The following is a 21,500-nucleotide window of genomic DNA, read 5'->3' as shown; positions in this document are numbered from 1 at the left end:
GTAATACCTGTGAAAATGACTTGTATATTTTGTTAGGACTCCAGAAGTATATGGGTTCTTTTATCTGGTGTTTGATTGTATATGAAGTAGAAGTAATGGCAGCCTTTGCTTGATGACGTCACAGACTGGCATGGCTGAAAGCACCCCAGGTTGTTTCCCTGATCTTGTGGCATTGCTCTGAAGAAGTGCAGCAAAGATCAGCTGACACTCAGAGCTGTGCTGCTGTGATTGGCAGGCTGTTGTTTGACCCCAAATCTGCACAGTCGGAAGGTTGCTGGCAATCTCTGCAGTATCTTTGGCTCTTATTTATTTATGAGTCTGGAACTGCAGGTGCTTTCAGCAAATGGAAAGTTTTTCAGTGCCCTAATTGCTGAGCCACTGTACTGCTGCACGCCAGACCAGCCTCCTTATATATGGCAGGAGAGATGTTTAGTTCTTCATTTTAAAGCCTCCTCAAGCATTAAGATTTATAGGACCAGAAGTGCCTCATGAATAATTTATATGAGTAAACTGCACTATAGGAAAAGTTTATCTCCCCATATGTATTTGAAGTTGGCCTTCTAAGTATGCTAAACTGTTCCATACACAAGCTAGGTGCATTCCCCCCTTTTCAGTAGATTTATACCTGTTCATGCGTAGATGGTCATCAGGATTCAAACAACTGAATATCTTGGGGCTATTAGATTTAGCACTTTGTAAACAACAATTCTCCATGGTGAGTAGCAAATCACATTTGAAACTGATTAGTGTTTAAAGAGCATTTCATGATAATGACATGGAGGCATCTGTTCCCAAAAGAAAAGTTTAAATCCCTGCTGCATATGTACAAAATCTTTCAACTTTAGTCACACAAAGGAGCTCAAATTCTCTGATATGCATAATGAAATCCACCTGTACCAATATTCCCATGCAGAGTTGACCCAAGACAATCACATGCCTGAGGCAAAGGGCAAGATGGCCCCCTTTAGAATCCCCTCAGACTGCCAGCTGCCAATCATGGCATTGGAGGAGCATCTTCCATCACAGCTGAGGGCAGCAAACTAAGTTAGGAGTTTATCACACAGGAGGGAAGCACCCAAATACCTCCAGATAAATGAGAGTTAAATTCAGGAATATCCTGCAAAAGGGGGATTGTTTTCAGATGATGTCCCCAGATTATCCCACATTTAACCTGTTAATTAAAGTGTGGGATTTGGTTGCTTTTGGCCACTTTTTGTTTTGGGGAAAATCCTGAAAGTAAAAAGCAGCAAATAACCTTTATTCATGGGTTAAATGAGTGATAATGGCGATGTCAGGGGACATAATCTGGCAACAGTCCCGCTTTTGCTGGATATTCCCAGATTCAATCCCCATTGATCCACAGTTCTGGGGACACTACTGCCTTATCCCTCAGCATTCTGTACCTGGGAGGCTGTCTCACTTTAGTGGTAAGGTGTGCTCCCATTAACAAAAAGAAAATATAATACTGAAAGCAGCCCCTTCCAAGGAGTAGTGTGAGGAGTTCAGTTGATTTTCTGAAATCCTAAAAAAATGGAATTACATATACAACTTTCTCTTTAATACTCAGAAAAGATCTTCAGTGGATGTTCTTTTGAGCACATGGTTCTTTTGAACACAGGAATCTGTCAGGGGAGAATCAAGGCTGATGGGGCATAGATTTATTAGAATAGTTTTCTGGCTGGAAACATTTTGGACTATGATTCTGAAAATCAGAGTTCAAATCCCTATTTGATTGTGGAAACCAACTGAGTGAAATTGTGCAAGTCACACACTGTCCACCTTAGTAAAACCCAGTGATAGGTTCACCTTAGGGTCATAGTAAGTTGGAAATAATTTGAAGGCACACAACAACAACAACGTGGAATGCTGTTTGAATCCTATATGTCATTTCAGTCTTAGGAGCACATCCCTATTTTAATCATTTGGGGCATATCAGAAGTAACAGAGTCAAAACAGAGCCACTGATGAAAAAGTGGACAGATCAGCACGCTCGGAGGAACCTTACAGCTTGCAGATGTACAAACTTTTCATTCATGGGAGGAGTAGAGCTGGTCTTACTATTAGGATGTGACAGCCCCCCAAGTACAGAATGCACACATACAAGGCCTGAACCCAGTGGTTAGTCCCAGTTAAGAAGATACAGTGATGTTTTTAAAAAATAAAATAGAAAAAAATAAGTAGACACAGTGAATCAGTGGGAAATGAGTGAGTCAACACTTAGGTAATTTCCACTGATTCAATGAGTGTGCTATTTGGAACTAACTATTGGATTTAAGATTACATTTTTAAAAAGGTAACCTATGAGAAGCAACTGTCTTTTTAAAATCCCAGTAAAGATTGAATCCAAAAAGAAAACTGTGTAGGGAGAGAAGATGGAGTGGAGTAGTTTGAAGGAAAGATTAGCTGGCTAGCTGTAACAGTGAAGAGAAATAGGAGTTAAGGATGCACTGCAGAGTTTTGTTGCAGGGGCCTCTTGTTCTTTACTGTTTGTCACCATCTTGTGCCTTTACTGCCATACTATCACCTATCAGGAAGCATGAAAGCAGTTTATTTGAAGTGGCTCCCAAATACAAAGATGTAGTTTGGAAGAGTGCACATGAGCATGGAAAGTAACTGCTCTGCACCATTGGTTCATTTCTAAAGGATTATTCTTTCTGCTCAGTTACCTACATGAAGTACAGGATTACTACAGTGAGTAAAAGGGATTGTGGAGACCAGGGGTACCTAATGGAAAAGGCTCGGATGATTGGAACATAATGCTGAAGAATAAAATAACAACACCAGTTAACAAACAAACAATATCAATTCATAGAATAATAGAATCATAGAGTTGGAAGAGACCACAAGGCCCATCCAGTCCAACCCCTTGCCATGCAGGAAATCACAATCAAAGCATCCCTGACAGATGGCCCCAACAGTTAAAAGACATCAGTTAAAACAGACATTAATTTAAAAGAACAAATAAGATGTATACATATTAAAACAATCCATATTTAAAATTTATCATTTAAAATTTTAAAATAATCTGGACAAGCCTGCTGAAAGAGATTGATTTTTAATTTTCTCTTAGATTTGGACAGCATATTCAGCTGTTGAATCTCTTCTGACAGGTCATTCCACAGTCTAGGGGCAGCTGAAGAAAAAGTGCTCTGGGTGACAATTGTCAGCCTGAGGAAGAAGACCGAAGTCTACAAAAGCTCATGTTGCCAACTTCTTTATTTCAGTTAGTTTCAAAGGTCCTATATGATCTCCCTACACACAGTTGCCAGCCTAGTCCTGGCTGAATAGTGTAAAGGTCCACCAGAGGACCTGAGTGTATGGGGTAGATTATATAGGAGGAAACTGCTCTGCGCCATTGGTTCATTTCTAAAGGATTATTCTTTCTGCTCAGTTACCTACATGAAGTACAGGATTACTGTACATACACACAAGAGTGAGGTATGATGAGAAATGAAGAAAGGGAGATGAATTGTAAAGATCACCAGTTTCCTGCAAGTCATTGATGTCACCAGGCTGAGTTCTTTGCAGTTTGGGAGGAACTGCAGCATGGCTCATTCTTATGTCTCAGGGGTAACATCAGAAGTTCCAGACCCATGGGAAGAACCCATACTGCAGTTCTTCCTCACACCAGCGTGATTCCTTTTGAAAATTGGAGAACTGATGGCATGGGAAAAAGCCACTGCTTGGTCATGCATTTATTTGTGCTTTTGGCTTACCTTTCCACCAAAAATAGTGTTCATATCTAAACTGGGCTCTTATGACAGAGCCAGGGCTTTGAGACTAACTTTTCAGATAAGGAAGCTGGGTGGTAACTTGAGCATCAAAGTGAAAAAGATGCCAAAAGCAAAGAAAAAAATTGCCCAGATTAATTTATATGCATAGGTGCATATTTAGAAATTGACAATAGAAATAGAACTATATCTATTATAATATTATATTATTAAATATATAGAAATATACTATATATAATATAATATATGCATTATAGAGAAAGATAAGAGTGCTTCTCAGTCTGCCTTTGTTAGGTGGTGGCTGATGGACAACCTCAAGGCCCCAAATTTCTTTTCTGGTGGTTCTTTGACTCAGCCTCACACTGGGCAGCCCTTCCAACAAAGGGCACCTACAAATGGAGTATTGTCCTTGAACAGGCTTTTAGTCAGTGAGAGACAAACATGACCACTGTAGCAAGAAAGAGCATGGTGCAGTGACTCTGTGCCATAAAGCTGACGTAAGTAGGAAGTGGCTTTTCAAGTAACCTAGGCTATATTCCAAGGAGAATCTGTGGTTACCGTACTCTGCCTCTGTAACTACTGAATATATTCCCAACAGGTAGGTGTTAATATGGACTCTTTGTATTTCAATAAAAGTAAGCAAACATCTGTTTCTTGGAAAATAAATACATGTATTGTTGGGGAGGAGTGACAACAATGGCATGATAGAACTGCACGAAGATGCTGGGAAAACATCCTGTAATGTCAAAATCACAGTTAAAATATCTTAAATGCCAGTAACACCAAAGCATTAATTAGCATTTATGTTTACTGTTTTCATAATGATTTGAATGCTCTAAAGAAAACTGGTTATCTTACAAGATCCTAGGGCAATAGGAAGGAGCATTGAGCTTTTACAGATGAATTGTTCCCTAGTCTGTACAGGTACCAACATTAAAGTGCTATAAATTGCATTAAGAGTACCTGTGTTCTGATCTGTGGAAAGAAGTGGCAGCTGGCAAATCAGATTGATTTGCATTGTACTGATCTCATTTTTGTGCCTAAGACCTTTAGTGCTGATCTCTGTTTTGTACATAAGACTTTTAACAGACAGTAGATCTGTCTGGATTCACCTAATTCCTCTCTCAAAAATATTTATTATGCCGTCTCGTCTCCTTTCCATTTTCTCTATACTAAAAACTTTTGCTAGATTCTTGTTCTGTACTTCTTGTTCTGATGTTTGTTGCCACTGAAATACACCCTTGTGTTAATTTGATAGCCACTTGAAATCTAGAGTTCAGCTTTCCAAATTTAGCTCATTTTGAAAAAAAATGAGGAAAGAGAGAGAGAGGCCTAGATAGATAGATAGATAGATAGATAGATAGATAGATAGATAGATAGATAGATAGATAGAGATATAAAAATACTATGTATGTACGTATGTATGGAAACACTCTGCTTCTGTTCTTTACCTCCCCTTTTGAATGCTTTTTTGACAGCTGTCTAAATCTATAACTGCATTAACACATGCTAATTTTGCTTTCATCATGCAGTTTCTCCCCCTTCACTCAGCCTCCATGTTAACCTTCTGCAAATTGCCCTTTGTTAACAGTGACGTCAGCCTTTTTCCCCCTGAGAAATCATTACCCCATGTGTGATTTTATTCTGTGTTGAACAAATTTTCTTTTTAATAACAAAGTAGTTTAAAAAGCAATGGCAGGATATTATCTTTTTTGTATACTAAATGGACCTTGTTCCAGTATGCATGTAACATCTTGCCAACCTGGGAGATACCTTTCCATGAACTAGGCAGATTAGGAATTTTTGAAACTTCAGATTATTGATAAATTGGTTAGAATGATATTAGTTTCCTTTCCATCATTTATAATTTGTTCAGGTGATCTGTTACCTTTTAACCTTCAAAATCAATATGCATGCAACAGTTTTTTGGGGAATGTAAATAAATACATTTGGAGGGGGTTCCTTTTTTCAGAACATTATTTTGATCCTCTGTGCAAGCACAATGTAGAACACAAAAACATTTGTGGGATCAGGGTTTTTCAAAAGCAGATATACAAACTGCACAAATGCCTCTTTTTTTCTTTTCCAAAAATGGGCAAACACAAAGCATGCAGATAGTAGTTTGGTTCATTTGCTTGAGACATCTCTTTTGTAAAGGTACTTTCTGATTATGACACTTCTGTACTCTGGATTGTGTTTGTTTTGACTGTGTGGCTTGACATCCTGTGTAAATAGTATTCCTTGTTGGCTGCAGATTTGTAAGTACACACTATAGCTTCATACCTCAGATGAGTATAATGTTTTCTGAGGGCCCTGCTTCCTTACCACCTAGGTCAAAAATGAGGAATCCTCCTGCCTGTACAATGAATTTGGCTCACCACGTTGTCCCATCCAGTCTGTGTCGTGGTCTCCATCAAGTACCTGCTGTCCCCCTGAAGCCCTGCTTCTCCTCAGAAGGAAGCAGGGAAACACAGCCTTAAGTTCCTTTGCCTTCACTCACTGTCCCAACTGGGATGACATCAGGAGGGCAAAGCCAGCCTTCCCCTGGTAGAACCATGCTTACAAGCATGTACATATCTTTGCCTGCCACTCACCATCCCAATCAATTGCATCCTAGGGCCAATCTTGTTCCCTACCCCTTTGTACCCATTTCCCTCTTTATCTCACATTCTTTACTAGTGGAAGTCAGAGTGAATGTACTTCCAGCAGCTCCATTTTTTAGAGGCACCACTACTTTCTATGTGTTTGAATGTATGTTCTGGTTTCTTAAATTATTCTTCAGTACACTAACAGAATCAAGTCTGTATTGTCAAAATCTGGACACATGCAGCAGTAGTATATTAGAGGCTTTGTCAAACAGCATACAAAAAATAAAAGGCCAGAGAGAAGAGTCTGAGCTGTTGTCTCCATGAAATGTGATTTGCTATATACAGAAAACCTTTTGGCAAGCCATATCAAACTACCTGTAAGGTAGTGAACAGTTTCACACTTGCAATTAACATGCTTGTTGTTGTTGTTGTTGTTGTTGTTGTGTGCCTTCAAGTCATTTCCATCTTCTGACAACCCTAAGGTGAGCCTATCACAGGGTTTTCTTGGCAAATTTCTTCAAAGGGGGTTTGCCATTACCATCCTCTGAGACTGAAAGTGTATGACTTGCCCAAGGTCATCCAGTGGGTTTCTATTGCCAAACAGGGATTCGAACCCTCCAGAGTCATAGTCCAATGCTCAAACCACTACACTACACTTTTAATATTTTCAATTTGATGCCTTTTTTTGCAGCTGAGTAGTTCAAGGCTCTTGCTAATCCAAAAGCCTTGGAGATGCTTGAAAGATGTTAGTCTACATCAAAGGTTAGAAAACTTACAAATCTCGTCATTGTTGTACTGCACTGCCCATTGGCCCTAGCCACCATAGAGGTTACAAGGGTTGCAGTCCATCAGTGTCTGGAGAGATATGGGTTACCCCCCCCCCCGCTTCCCTCCACTTTTCATTGAAACAGACATGGAAAAATTGTCAATTAGAGAGTAGTTTCAGTTAAGCCAGGTATGCTGCTACACTTCATCATTTGTACTGCTGATGATTGCAAATTCTACTGTTTGATCAAGAGTGTGGGGTGAGGATGGTGGGGGTGGTATTGAGTGGTAGCTGTTTGAAATCTGATTTGAGTCATGGGTGCTCAGCTCTCAGAATGCCCACCTCCTCATTGGTTTCTTGCTGCAAAAAAATGCATACACACATGGCAGTGTAAAGGCTGACAAATTTATTATGACATAAATTTTGGTGGCCTAAAGTCCACTTCAGAATGCCATGGAATGGAAGGGAAGAAGCAAGTTTGATCTCAAAAGATTCCCTCAAAAAATCACCATAGTACAATGTTGTTATGTGAATCTGAGTAAGCTCTTCTGAAAAACACTGGTGAATGAAACAGAAAAGTTAAAAGGCCAGATAAAGCTGCCTACTTTGGCCTGAATCAGAAAGTGACAAATGTTTCCCTGAGGCATGAAAAATAACATCAAAATATCCAGTTAAGAGCTCTAATGCCCCATCCCTTGGGAGCTGGGACTATATACTGCAAGAATTCCAAGTCAATGTTAGATCAGAAAACATCACTTTTTAAATGCATTTAGGAAAGTGAATGAGAACTCAACAGTGAGTTGGAAACTTCTGTTAATCACATAACTGAGGACAAACTCAAAAGCTAGACAAAGCACAACAGAGGTTAGGAGAGGAGTTGGTGAATATTGAGCATGTAGGATGCAGCTGCAGTCTTCACTCAAAAAGCTTTAAAGGAACTGTGTATAAAGAGAAATAAGACTTTCTTACCAGCTGAGTTGAAGAGACTTGAGAGGTAGAACTGGTGAAGGGGAATAGAGCTGTCTTCACAACCCTCTTCTGCAATGGTTATATTTCTGCATTTTCATGACAGAGAGCGTATTAAAAAAGAGCAGAGACTGTTAAAGTATGATGGCCATTGTAGTTCAAGATTTCAAGTTCTCTCTTTAGAAACACGTTTGTTCAAAATGATTAACCCTTTAATAGTTCGCAATGTAGTAGTTTGACCGCTGAACTATGACTCTGGAGACCAGGGTTCAAATCCTGGCTTGGATATGTAAATCCACTGGGTGATCTTGGGCTGGTCACACTCTCTCAGCTTCAGAGGATGGCAATGGCAAACTCCTCTGAAGAAACTTGCCAAGAAAACTCTATGATAGGGTCTCTATATGTTGGAAACAACTTGAAGGCACACAACAAAATAAGTTCTTATAGCTGAAGGGTAACAGGAAGGCAGCTGAGGTAGGTACAGCCACTAAAGAAATTTGAAGATCTATAGCCCAGGACTATATATATGAAAAAAGGATATCTGGTACTTACTCGACTGGAGCTCTGTTCTAGCAAATATTTAGAAATTCTAAAAGATGAGCAATAAAGAAGGCAAAGTTAAGAGGGAAGCCAGCCTGAAGAAGAATGATGCCTTTCTGGTTTTAAAGAACAGAATGAGAAGGGGAAAGTGCACACACTTGGAGTGGCTTTCCAGCATGAAAGAGATGAAGACAGAATACAATAACAATTGCTGTGATTGTCAGATCTTAAGACAGTGTTGGTTGATCTCCTGTTCAAATAAAATGGCGTTCCCTTGTTTCCATAAGGACAAGTCCAGACAGTGCAAGGCCCAGTCCTTGGTTCTGGTGCTAACTGTCCAAACTATGTCCAGACAGTTCAGCACCAAACCTGCTGTATACACTCTCCTAAAACATTTTAATAAAACTCACCTTTTGCTCCAGATCTTGCCAGAATATCTGGGGCAATCCATTGTGTTGCTAGATGGCTATTTACAACGTGTCCAGCTCTTGGCACCTTGAAGCAAGTTACTTGCTCTGAAATCAGAACAGGGCTCCTGGCCATGTGATTGACACTGGACATCTCATTCTGATCTCAATGTGAGCAATTTATATCAGTGAAACACCGGCGTAAATGGTCTTCCTCTCTTTCTCCAAACAACCACCCAGTGTTGCACTGGCGGGCCCAAGGTAACAGGGCGATATCAGAGCAACTCTGGGGCCAGAACACGCTGGGCTGCTCCCAGGTTATACTAGTCTGTGTGGACCCAGCCCTAGAAGAGTAGTACAGTCAGCCCTCTGTATCCACAGATTCTTTATCCACAGATTCAACCGTCCACAGCATGAAAATATTTTTTTTAAATTACAAACTCCAATAAACAAACCTTGATTTTGCCATTTTATATAAAGGAAATCCGTTTTACTATGCCATTGTAATGAATGGGACTTGAGCATCCACGGATTTTGTTACCCATGGGGGACCTGGAACCAAACTCCAGTGGACACCAAGGCCCATGGTATCAGTATTTTAGGTAACTAAATGTTTGCAAGGACTTTTGTGACTCTTCTACTGAGAAATCCCATTGGATTCAGTGGGACATCAAGAGGGCCACAATTCACACCCCTCCTTTAGTTTGTAAAGCCTGAAACTGTACATACTATCTGCAACTCCTAGCAGCCCTAGCCAGCATAGCATAGCAAGCAGTGAGATCCAATAGCATCTGACGCGTGGTATGATTCCCACCCCAGACCTTTGTGGTGGAAATATTCCTTGTTGAAATAAAAAAGCTATAGAAAGATGGAGTCACCTTTGTCAGCCAGAGAGATGGTTTTTGAAATAAAGGCTTGGAGTTTAGAGAAACTAGAGCAAAGGAATAAGGAGTGCATCTTGACCTGGATGGAAGCTGGCACCAGTAAAAAGACATAACATAAACTACTGAGATAAGGACATTCAGAAGCAAGGTTAGGAGGAAGGCTACAGGAGGGGGTAAGGAGTGATGATGCAGTTTTAATGTATGCATGTATTTCTGTTCTGATTGTAAGAATTCTGTATGTTTAAATTGTAATTAGCCAATCAGGTGTATAGAAGAAGCTTCTTTGTCTTGAATAATATAAAAAGAGCCATTTTGTCTTGTTCGGGGTCTCAGCTTTTGGAACTTGAATTCCACTGAGTTCATTGTTTTCCTTTGTCGACAATTGGAAATAAACTTATGGATTTTCAATTACTAGGTCCTCTTGCCAATTCTATTGTTCTGCAAATCCTAGAAATTTAAGTTTCCTGAAATTTCTGTTACACCTTCTTGACAGTCAAATGCTATGCTAGATATTGAGAGATAGTATGGGATTTGATTCCAGGGTTCAAATCCCCGCTTAGCCATGGAAACCCACTGAGTTACCTTGAGTAAACCACACTCTCTTAGCCTAGAAGGAAAATAATGTCAGACCACATCTGAATAAATCTTGCCAAGAGAACCCAAGGATAGAGTTGCTATAAGTCAAAGCAAAGTTGAAGGCATGTAATGACAACAATAAAAAGCATGCTGGCTGTCAAGGGTCTGAAGGAGAATGAAAACAAGTAGGGATGGTTAACATTCACTGACATAAAAGAGATGGAAGAAGAAGGGAGATACATGGAAGGAGCCTGGTTGGATGAGTTTAAAGGTCCATCTGGATCAACATCCTGTTTTTCACAATGAGTATCTGGGAGTGAAGGTCTTCTGCCATTTCTGCTCCCAGACACCCAGTGTCATGCTCTGGCTTTTGCTGTTATGGTGCTTCCCTCTGCTACCTCACTACCAGCAGTCATCTATGGTGGCCGAAACAGAGGGAGATGAGAAAATTAGCAATGCCGGAAACTTACTTGCTCTCCCCCTTGCTCCCATTTTTCTCTTTATCCCTTCTTCTTTTTGTACCTTTTAAGATCAGGTTTGAATAATTTGTGGCTTTCTAAATGTTGTTTGACTCCAAACTTACTTCAGCCTTAGTCTGTAGTGTCAATATGAGGGATGATGGGAGTTGTGGTCCATCGGCATCTGGAAGACCACAAATTCCCTGTGTCATTATAGACTGTAGACCCTCATTATAGACACTATGTTTTATTATATTTGGCCCTCCACATTTGCAGATTTGATTACTTGCAGTGTTGATTAATATGTTTGCTTTAGGAATCTGTAGTCATCCAGCACAACTCTGCTAGAAGTTGACTATAGAGTTGTGCTGGAGAACCTAGAAGTTCCTAGAGAAAATACTTCTCTAGGCATTTGTAGGTCCTCCAGCATGATTCTATGATCAACCTCTTGCAGATGATGACCATAGAGTTGCACTGGAGGACCTGGAGATTCAGAGGTGTTATCTTAAGTAGAAAAAATAGTGGTTTTTTATTTGTGGTTTTTCCACATTCACGGTGGTCCTTCACCCCTAACCCCAGCAAATGTGGAGGGACTGCTGTACTTGTGTCTAAGTCAGTCTGTAAGCCTTTTAGGATGAGGTGTGGGATAAAAATGCAATAAATAAATACTGCCTTTGAAGGTGGTGGATCCTACAACGATTGGATATCAATAACTGTTAGATATTGATAGACTTATCAACCATGCCTAATTGATTTGTAGAGATGTGTAAGTTAATGACAATCACTGCATCTTGTGACAGTCAATCCCATAGATGAATTAAGTATTTTGTGAAAAAATATTTTATATGTCCTGAATCTCCTGCTGATAAGTCTTATTGATTGAATTTATTGGTTGAACCTTGCATTCTAGTATTTTGAGAGAGGGAGGAAAACCTCTGCATCTGTTTTCTCCAATACAAAGATAATGTTATGAACCTTTCTCATACCCTGCCGCCCACTTGTCCTTTTTCAAATCTGAAGTTCTTGAACAAAGGGAAGCGGCAATATGAAACTGCTAAATTACTGTCCCTCGAGATATTCAAGTGTGTCTCCAGTGTGACCTCACTAGCTTGGGTAAGATGTTTTTGTTAACAACAAGTAAAGCAAGTTTGGTGAATGGCCACTGTTCAATCATAGGCCCATTACAGATGGGCTAGAAAGTACACACAGAGCACGTACTAGGGTTAGAAAGGGGCGGTGCTTCCACACACCCCTAACCCTGGTGCGCGCTCTGCGCGCACAAAATGGCAGCAGTCGTTCCACATGGCCACCGCCATAAGGACGTCACGGCCGCACCGCCTCTATACGGGGCGGCGCGGACGTGACATCCTCGCTCCGCGCCAGGGTGCTTAGTGCGCCCTTAGCGCGGAGCAGGAAGGAGCTCCGTTTCGGAGCTCCTTCCTGGTTTGGTCCGCTGGGCGCAGCCTTCACATGGCTGCGCCCAACGGACCAAAGGAGAAAGGGGCCAAGCGGCCCCTTTCTCCTTCTCCCTGCTGCCGCAGGGTGTCCTTGGGGCTTGAAGCCCCAGGGACACCCCTTTTCAGGCTGCAGGGAAGGGACCTTTTGCCGCTTCCCCGCAGCCCGAAAAGCGGCGGATCAGGGCTTCAGCGGCTGCCGCTCTGGACGCTGAGGCCCCGATACAGCGGGGAAAGGGGCGGGTGCAGCCCGCCCCAACCAGGCGGTTTGTAACCTGCCATTATTTTCACTTTCTCTACTATCTGCATTTCTTAAACTCTGGCTTCACTGTCTGAATCCTGATCCACACAAAACCATGCCACTCATGGTAATACTTTGCACATCTAATGAACTAGACTGTAGTCCATAAGAGTTTATGCCACACTAAGTGTGTTAGTCACTACTAGTGCTTTTGTTGTTTTTACTTCAAAGTTGTGGTCTTTTGGTACTGCATGTGAACTTCTAAAGATGGAGAAAGGACATGTTAGACATGTTCTTTTTGCATAGTATATTTATTTACACCAATATTACACATACAAATTAAAACATTATAAAACATACCATAACATTGACATCAGTATCAAACATAACATCAACATCAAACATAGCACAACAAAACTAGAAAACAAAACAGAACATAACTGTAAAAACACCAGTAATAAAAACATGTCAGAGGGCAGGGAACCATCTAATTAAAATAATAATTGTAAGCCGCTCTGAGAGCCTTTAAGGCTGAAGGGCGGGGTATAAATACTATAAATAAATAAATAAATAAATAAATAAATAAATAATAAAGTGTTCTGATGTTGGTGTTTACTTGTGTATCTGATAGCCATGTGTAAAACATCTGGGCATATGTACTTCAGAAAATTGTAATGGTTGGCATTTTAGCCTCTGGAATTCTGTTGGGATATATAAATTAAGAGAATAAGTATATGTTCCTTATCGACCCATTCTGGTAGCCACATGGATGCTCACAGATAAACATAGGAAATAGTTCCAGCCATTGAGAGTGCAGCTACACTGTAGAAATAATGCAGTTTGGCACCACTTTAATTGCCATGGCTTCACCCTACAGAATTTTAGGATTTGTAGTTTTGTGAAGCACCAGCACATTCTTGCCGAGAAGGCTAAAGATTAAATTTAGAAGGGGAAAGATGAAGAAAGATATGATTTTGTGGCAGAACAACGGTATATTCGGAGAATGGCCACATAGAGTGCATCCACACTGCAGAAATAATCCAGTTTGACATCACTTTAACTGCCATGGCTCAGTGCTGTGGAATTCTGGGAACTGTGGTTTTGTGAGGCATTTAGCCTTCTCTGTCAGAGAGCTCTGGTGCTCACAAACTACAAATCCCAGGAGTCCATAGAATGGAGTCATGACAGTCAAACTGGAATATTTCTGCAGTGCGGATGCAGCCATAGAAGGATGTCTGTGTACCAAAACTTTCTTCAAGATAAAATGTTTGATTGCTAGATAGAGATGAAAAGAAATTAAGAAATAAAACAAGTGTGGTGGAAGAAGGAGCAGTTGGGAGGACTGATAGTATTTCTCGTCTTGCGTTGCACTTTTTGTGAGCATTTTCCATCCTTGCCCTAGAGCTGATCTGAGTGTGACAAATGTGTTGGGTCACCAAGAGCAATCTCTGTCACCATGACAACAGAGCTCCTGAATGGCTGCTGTTTCCTTCCACAGTGACTTTCTGGTTTGCATGTTTCCTGACTGTGTAAACTGCTTGCCCTCCTTACTTTTCTTGATATCATTTGCCCAACTGGTTTGGCAAAAGACCAGCTGCTGTAGGTCCTTCGCCATATGCAACAAGTCCAATTGAACAATAAATAATGCATACAGTGGGTCCTTGTTATCCACTGGGATTTGGTTCCCCCCAGATAACAAAATCCGTGGGTGCTCAAATCCCATTAACTATAATGGCATAGCAAAATTGTGTCCCTTATATAAAATGGGGAATCAAGGTTTGCTGTTTGGAATTTATACTTTCTTTTTTGAATATTTTCAAGCCGTGGATGCTTGAATAAAAAATCCGTGGATAAGGAGGGCCGACTGTATAGTATCCTGAAAGTGCCTGTATGATTCTGCAGGGAAGTGTTAGTGCTTATCATTTCACAGAAGAGGCACAGTGATTTCCTTGATCTTACCCTGTTGCTTTGCAATAAAGGTGTTTTAATAAGTGAATCTAGGGTAGAATTTAGCAATAGTTTCTGTCTGATTATCAGTGGTTAAGCTGATCATTCATCTGGTAAGCATCATGGCTCTATTCATCCAGGAAGCTCTGGGTACCAAGTGTGAAATTAGTTTAAGATGGTTCCAGACCTGATAACCACTGTTTTTTGTGGGTTTTTCAGGCTGTGTGGATTTGTTCTTGACGTTTCACCAGCATCTGTGGCTGGCATCTTCAGAGAATGGTGGCATGGAAGTGAGTGGAGTATATATACTGTGTGACCCTTGGTTGAGAGGAAGCAATTTACATGTTAATCTCTGTGTTGGCCTGTTGTTGAATGGCCAGGCCTCAGGATGAGCCGGGGCGGGGGGGGAACCTACGGATTCCGGCCATGAAAGCCTTCGACTTCACACTGATAACCATTGTTTCTGAATTCAGATGAAACAGGAAAATATGAATATTTCTAGAGTTAATTGTGGGGTATCACACATTCACACATTGTGGGGGGTTTTAGCGTGACTATGTGAATAATTTCACTCAGTCACTCCAGGTTTGTTATTCACACCATGGAACCTGTGCACATCTCTGCAAGTTTGGTTTCTTATTCATGTAAGCATTTGGATAAAGATGGAGTCGATTATGTGAATGTAGTCGAAGCACATCCAAGGCATGCAGAGTTTAATCCCAATTTATCCCAGGTCTATTAGCATCACACAGCCAAGAATCCAAATCTTTTAGAAATCCGACATCGCTTATCCCGGGATAAGTGGGATTTTTTTAGCAGCCTACTGCATTTGAAATGCATGTGAACAACAAAGATTCAACGTAGATTCTACCTGGATTGTTTTCATTGTCTGAATAACCAAATGCCCAGGCACAAGGATAAATCATAATGTCTTATTTATGCAAACTCTAGAGCTACAAACAAAGATTGAATCATAAGGGGACACTGGGAGAAAATAGAAAGACATCCTTGTAATTACTGATCTACTAACTTTTCTCTTTTTTTAAATATTTTAAAAATTTGAAACAAAGGAATTTTTAGTTATGAGGTAACATATAAATATCAGGTTAATTTAGTACACGAAACTGGTGTATTTATGAAGCATGCAAGGTTTTAGTTTTATTCATATTATTAGAAATGTAAAGTGTTTAAGGAGCTTATTTGTTTATTTGATGTCATCTATATACATAGTATAACAAGTTCTTTCCCCCATGGGGTTTAGAAAGTAAAATTGTCACAAGGAAAGAATGGAGGCAAATATTTAAATTTAAACTTAAAACTGGAGACTGTTATGGCAAGCAAAAGAGGTTATATTATTTCATCCTAGAAATTCCTTCCTTTAAAAAAAATCTATATATTTATAGAAGGAGCATCCAGGAGTTGGAAATGAATGACAGAATGATCAAGCTTAGGTTTGATTTTTAATTTATCATGACATTTTTGCTGGCTAGTCATACTCTTGTGTATGTGCACATATCTATACATACAAAGTCCTTGAGCGTATAAGAATTTGTATAATGGTTAAAAGAATCAGCTTTTAAAAAATAGTTTCAAAGCTAAAACTCTACATGTTTTCCTATAAAGTTTTAACTCGGTCCTGGAAAAGAATCACATGCTTCCTTTCCTATAACTGCATACATCTCCATCTCCTTCTCCATTTATACCTTTTCTGCCTCCTGCAAAAATATTGCTAAAAGAGTTTTTAAAATCATGTTGGATCCTGGGTTTCCTAATCCATTTAACTCAATCCCAGCAGATTAAACTGAATGCCATATGGTGGGACGAGGTTGACGTAATCCTAAGGGACACAGGGAGAATCCTCAGCTTTGCTACCTGGAGCGAAGCAGCATGTATGCTTCTGGAATGGAGCCTTTCATGCCAGCCTGGTCAAGATATACAGGATTAAAACTTGTGCAATCTCTATCAGCTCTAAAAAAAGGTAGAGGCAAAAAAGAATACCACTCACAATTAATGAATATGAAATTTCTCTTCTGACAAAGATTTGAACGTGTCATTTTTCTCCTCCAACCCTAACTCTTTTGTCACACTTTTCATCTCCTGGGGGAATTTTGAAAATGGGAGTAGCCCTGTAAAAGTCTCTCCAGAGTCCAGCAGCAATTGCAACGCTCTCTTAAGCAGACCCATTTGGAGAGTGCAGTTGCCAGACCAGGTCATTTTGTATCATTATGATTATTCAAATTAAGAGCCTGTCAATTCTCAGAATTCACCCTAGGGTATAGCATTCAGAAATGGAAATCAGTTTTCTGAGACAGAATCAGCAACATATAATTTATTAAGGCTAGCCTCCAGATGTCGTGCCTCCTGTGTACTTCCTGACAAAAGAAGCAATAAAGGAAAAGAAGGCAAAGCCAATTTAATCATATAAGTCTGTTCTTGCATACCGTTGCATCTTTTCTCTGCATGGTAAGCCCTGTTCACCTTGTTGGAGGTTATCCACGCTTACTTGTGTTTATACACTTCCATCATTTCTATAAAGTGTATAGTCAATAGGCTCAGCAGAGTCCATAGCAAGACTCTTTCAATTCCATAAGCACTAATTGCAGGAAAGGCTTTGGGATAGGCTGACTGTACGTACCATTTTAAATGGGACAGAACCGTTTTGTTTTTTTTCATAGTTTCAGACCATTCTGTCATTTTAATATAAATGTCAATTTTGTCCTGTTTTCATGAAAAATGCCCTGCTATGTTGTGAAAATGGTTTGAAGATCCCTGTTAGAAACTGTGGTTGTAAAAAAAAAAAGTGTCATGGAGTGTTAGTTTTATGATAAGGTTGAAAGTCCAAAATTTGCTGCGCAAGATTACTTCATTGGATAAATATTCATGGTGCAATTGTGATGAAATACAGTTCCCCCCCCCCCCCATGTCTCTGTAAATTTTTGTGTGAGTTCTGTCACGGAAGAATAATTGTTGGCTCCATATGTTCATGTAATTAAAGCCCTTGTTATTGTCTTTTTTATTTCATGAATATGGAATATTCCATAACCCCATCCCATTTTTGCCATCCCAGTGTCCCATTTTTGTCTCCAGGAATTATGGTGAGGCTACTTTTAATTCTCATTTAATTCTGTTCTGATGCCTGAGGTTTGCAAGTATAGGGAATGGGGAGGATGAAATTGGGGGAGAAGGGTGTTGTGCCCTTCTGTTCCTCTCCTTCTGCTATAGCAACCACTTCTGAACAATTGCTATCCAGGAGCCCTGCTCATTAAAGTCCAGGCAAACCAAAAGGAAAGGCAAGGATTCAATTAGCACCTCTGTGACAGGATTGCCCCCTTCAGCTTCTCACCAGGATGAAGCAATTAGGGCAGTTTATCCAGCAGCAAGTGCTGCCCCAAAGAGGTCTGCTGCTTAAATGGGCAGGTGCAGTTAAACGTCTTGACACACACAGGAGTGTGCAAGAGTTTATCCCTTGAGCCCCAGTCACCAACACCCTTCCAGTCTTCTCACATGTTCACAGACAAAAAGGTGATCCAACAGCCAGGGACAAAGGCAGCTGTGAAGACTCCAGTAGCAAGAGATGGGCTTCTTCTAGGCTGAGTGAAACTCAAGAAGAAGAAATGGGCAAGAAATGCACAGGATTAGTCAGTTCTTGGACATAACTGTAGATCCACCATTCTCCAATACTTTGTAAGCTATAAAACGTGCCCCTACTAAGCTCTGGACATAGTTTCTACCAGCTGTAGGACCAGATGAATTTATTCAACATCTACAAGCATCAGCTGGGAAAGGCTGTGAGAGACTATCATCATCAACAGTCTGAAAGGATAAAAACTCAGGAGTTTATCACATAGGAGGCAAAGCACCCAAATCCCATGAATATCCTGCATGAGCGGGATTGTTTTCAGACATATAGGGGCACTTTGATATTGACCTGTCATTAACCTATGCAAAAAGTTGCAAAATTGTGCCACTTTTTAACTTTGGGATTTTCTTGGGTTGTATTTGTAGTTGCTGTGTGCCTTCAAGTTGTTTCTGACATATGGCGCCTAAGGTGAACTTTTCTTGGCAAGATTTGTTCAAAGGAGGTTTGTCATTGCCTTTCCCTGAGGCTGAGAGAATGTGACTTACCCAGGGTCACCCAGTGGGTTTCATCTCCAAGCTGGTGATCAAACCCTGGTCTCCAGAGTCATAAACCAACACTCAAACTACTATGCTATGCCTGCTCTGTTGGGTTGTACTTGCACAAGCTTATATTGCATTAACAGTTGTTGATTTACCATTTGTGTCTTGCCTTTCCATTATAACCACAATCTTAAAACTATTAAATATAAACACTGTAAAACATAAAAAGTAATATGTATCACAGCTAGAGAGAATCACAGCAGATAGCTTTTCCTCAAAAAAAAAGTTCAGTTCAGTAGCGCTTAGCCTGGTAAGTTAAATGCTTGTCAGAAAAAAAAATTATATATCTTTTTCATGTGGCAGAAGATTGGGAGGCTGCAATAGCCTAAGTGGGTGTAACCACAGAGAAAGCCCTCTCTGCATCCCAACCACTCATGTTTTATCCACTGACAGGATGTGCAAATTATCTTCCTCACATTAGATGAACAAAAACTAAAGCAGGTTTAAAAAAGGTCCTGATGGATATTGAGAAAAGACAAAATGTTCATCTGGTTTTACAACTGCAGTAGCTTCCTTATTGATTCAAAGCTGCTGGTGCCTTTAAAGTCCTTCTTGTACTTTCAACATCACTTCTCCATAAACCCCTGAGCAGATCTTGAGAAGTTACTTTTTGAACTGCAGAATTTTCTAGCCCACAGGGCCATTGGCTATGATGGCTGAGAGATTCTGGATTTTTTCCCTCTGGGAGTTGTAATCCAAAAAGTAACTTTGCCAAATTCTGCCCCTTAAATACTGGCACTTGGCAGGATAATATTTTGAACCTTGGTTTCAGAGGATAAGTTGTAAAGGGGTTATTTTGCACTGGATTCTCTTTATTGATAAGGGATAGACATCTTGTGACCTTCTGTGGTGGTTGCAAAACATATTGGAAAACCTGCTGGTTCTGCTGCTATTATTATTATGGGATTTATATACTGCTCTTAGGCTTTCAGAGTGCAAACAATTAAAAAAATACAATTAGCAGTTTAGTGGCACCTTTGCTTGTTTCCAATTCCCACTAAGATGGATAATTAGAACAACTTGCCCTAGAGTGCAAGTGCTGAATAAATCATAAATAACTGTGAATTAGCTGAACAAATAAAGATGTCAGAACAATACAGTTTTTCCTCCCTTTCAAAGAAATCCAAATTGGAGGAAGATTATCCCAGGTGTGGGCAGCGTGCACAGTCCAGAAAGAGAGAGAGAGAGAGAGAATTTCACTGAAAAAGGGCAGAATCTTTATTAGTAAAATGTTTCTAAGCATAGTGGTCCTTCTTTAAAACAAGGTATAGTGTGTGTGCCCCCTGGTTGCCTTCTTTACCCCACCAAATGGTTTTTTACACAACTGGACATGGGCTTGTGACTGCTTTGGTGTTTGCAGATGGGGATAGCATGGCCCATAGCAGGTTCAGGGAAAAAGAATTGCTCTCAAGTCCAAAGCTCACTCCTCCCTGCTCCAATGACAGTCAGTGATCAAAATACTTGCCCTGTCCCCTGCCTAATTCAGGTCAGTGAAGAAATCTCCAGTAACAGGGATGCTGAAGTAACAAGGATGCTAGATTCCAGACTGAGAAACAGAACCCTTTGCTGATTCCCTCTTCTCTTTCTACCCTGTAAATCATCAGCCAAGTGTGGCTGTTGCGATCAAATGCTACTGTGAGGCTCCTTGCCATTGCTGAGCTATTTTAATTGCTGCTCCTGTTTTATTAATGTGTTCCTGTTTGCAGAGTTTCTTTTTCAACTTGGTGTGTGGTTTGTGGCTTCATTAGTTGCCTCCAGCTTTGGAAAGGTGGGTTTAAAAAGTTTTGAATGGATTAATTCACCCAGCCAACTTTACACACACGTGCTGTATTCCAAAATGTTTGGAGAAAAGGCCCTCAATGCATGGTTGTTTCTTTTCCTTTTCCAGATTTGCACTTAGCAGCCGAACTGGGAAAGACATTGCTAGAACGCAACAAAGAACTGGAGGATTCTCTGCAGCAAATGTATGCAACCAATGAAGAGCAAGTGCAAGAGATAGAGGTACTTAATGACAAGCCCTGGTGAAGCACATGCCTGAGTGTAACCCAAATCACCCTCTTTTTTGCTCCTAAGGAACACTGAGCATGGTTGTGAAAATACATTCACTTGTTTTACACAATATTTTCAATGCTGTGGTATAGTCAGAAGGAGCTGCAGTCACAGAGCTGTGTTATTAGGGGGAGGGGGAACAAGTCCATATGGAAGGGGGCTGAAACAGAGGTGGATTAATGCTTGCAAGCACACAGCAGTTTATAAAACAGTGTTGTACCCAACAGGGAAATCCTCCCACCCCATATGTTTTCATTTGAGCAGCTGCTTTAAAAAGGGTCACTTTGAGCTACATTGAACCCCAGATTATTTTCTAATGAAGCTGTGGAAATGGGGGGGGGGGGATGTTGCCTCAACACACTGGATCTACTATTTTTCCTCACAGTTTTTTTTTTAAATCTAGGATTTTAAAAAATCTAGAATCTTAAAAAATAATAATAGCATGCTTTGTTTTTAAAATTGTAACTTTGGCAAAGAGAATTGCAATGAGAAAAGGGAAGTGTTTAAATCCCCAATTTTTTAAAAGTTCTATAAAAAATTTTAAGGTAAAGGCTAGAATATTTTATTCTGAGAAGATTTTTTTTCTCTATCAGAAATGTTTATGAAAAAAAACCCACAAATAAAGGAAATAAAACTTCCTCCTCATTCAAGAGTCTGTTGCTAGGCTTTCAAATCTGGAATGTCAACTACAGAACAAAATTCCTGATTTCAGGT

General features: G+C 40.2%; 1 protein-coding gene across 1 annotated transcript in view; it reads left to right on the top strand.

The window, feature by feature from the left end:
- Positions 1-21,500, top strand: part of CDR2L (cerebellar degeneration related protein 2 like) — a 37,960-nt gene that overhangs the window by 7,771 nt on the left and 8,689 nt on the right. Inside the window, exon 2 of the mRNA XM_089536745.1 lies at positions 20,626-20,738. Within this exon, the coding sequence (XP_089392871.1) occupies positions 20,626-20,738 (113 nt within the window). The remainder of the gene's footprint in view (positions 1-20,625; positions 20,739-21,500) is intronic.

This window comes from Sceloporus occidentalis, unplaced genomic scaffold (genome assembly GCF_023333645.1).
Source record: "Sceloporus occidentalis isolate IW3139 unplaced genomic scaffold, rSceOcc1.0.p SCAF_1, whole genome shotgun sequence".
In the NCBI taxonomy this organism is placed as follows: domain Eukaryota; kingdom Metazoa; phylum Chordata; class Lepidosauria; order Squamata; family Phrynosomatidae; genus Sceloporus; species Sceloporus occidentalis.
The sequence above is the reverse complement of the archived record's forward strand: the minus strand, read 5'-3'. Positions and strand labels throughout refer to the sequence as shown.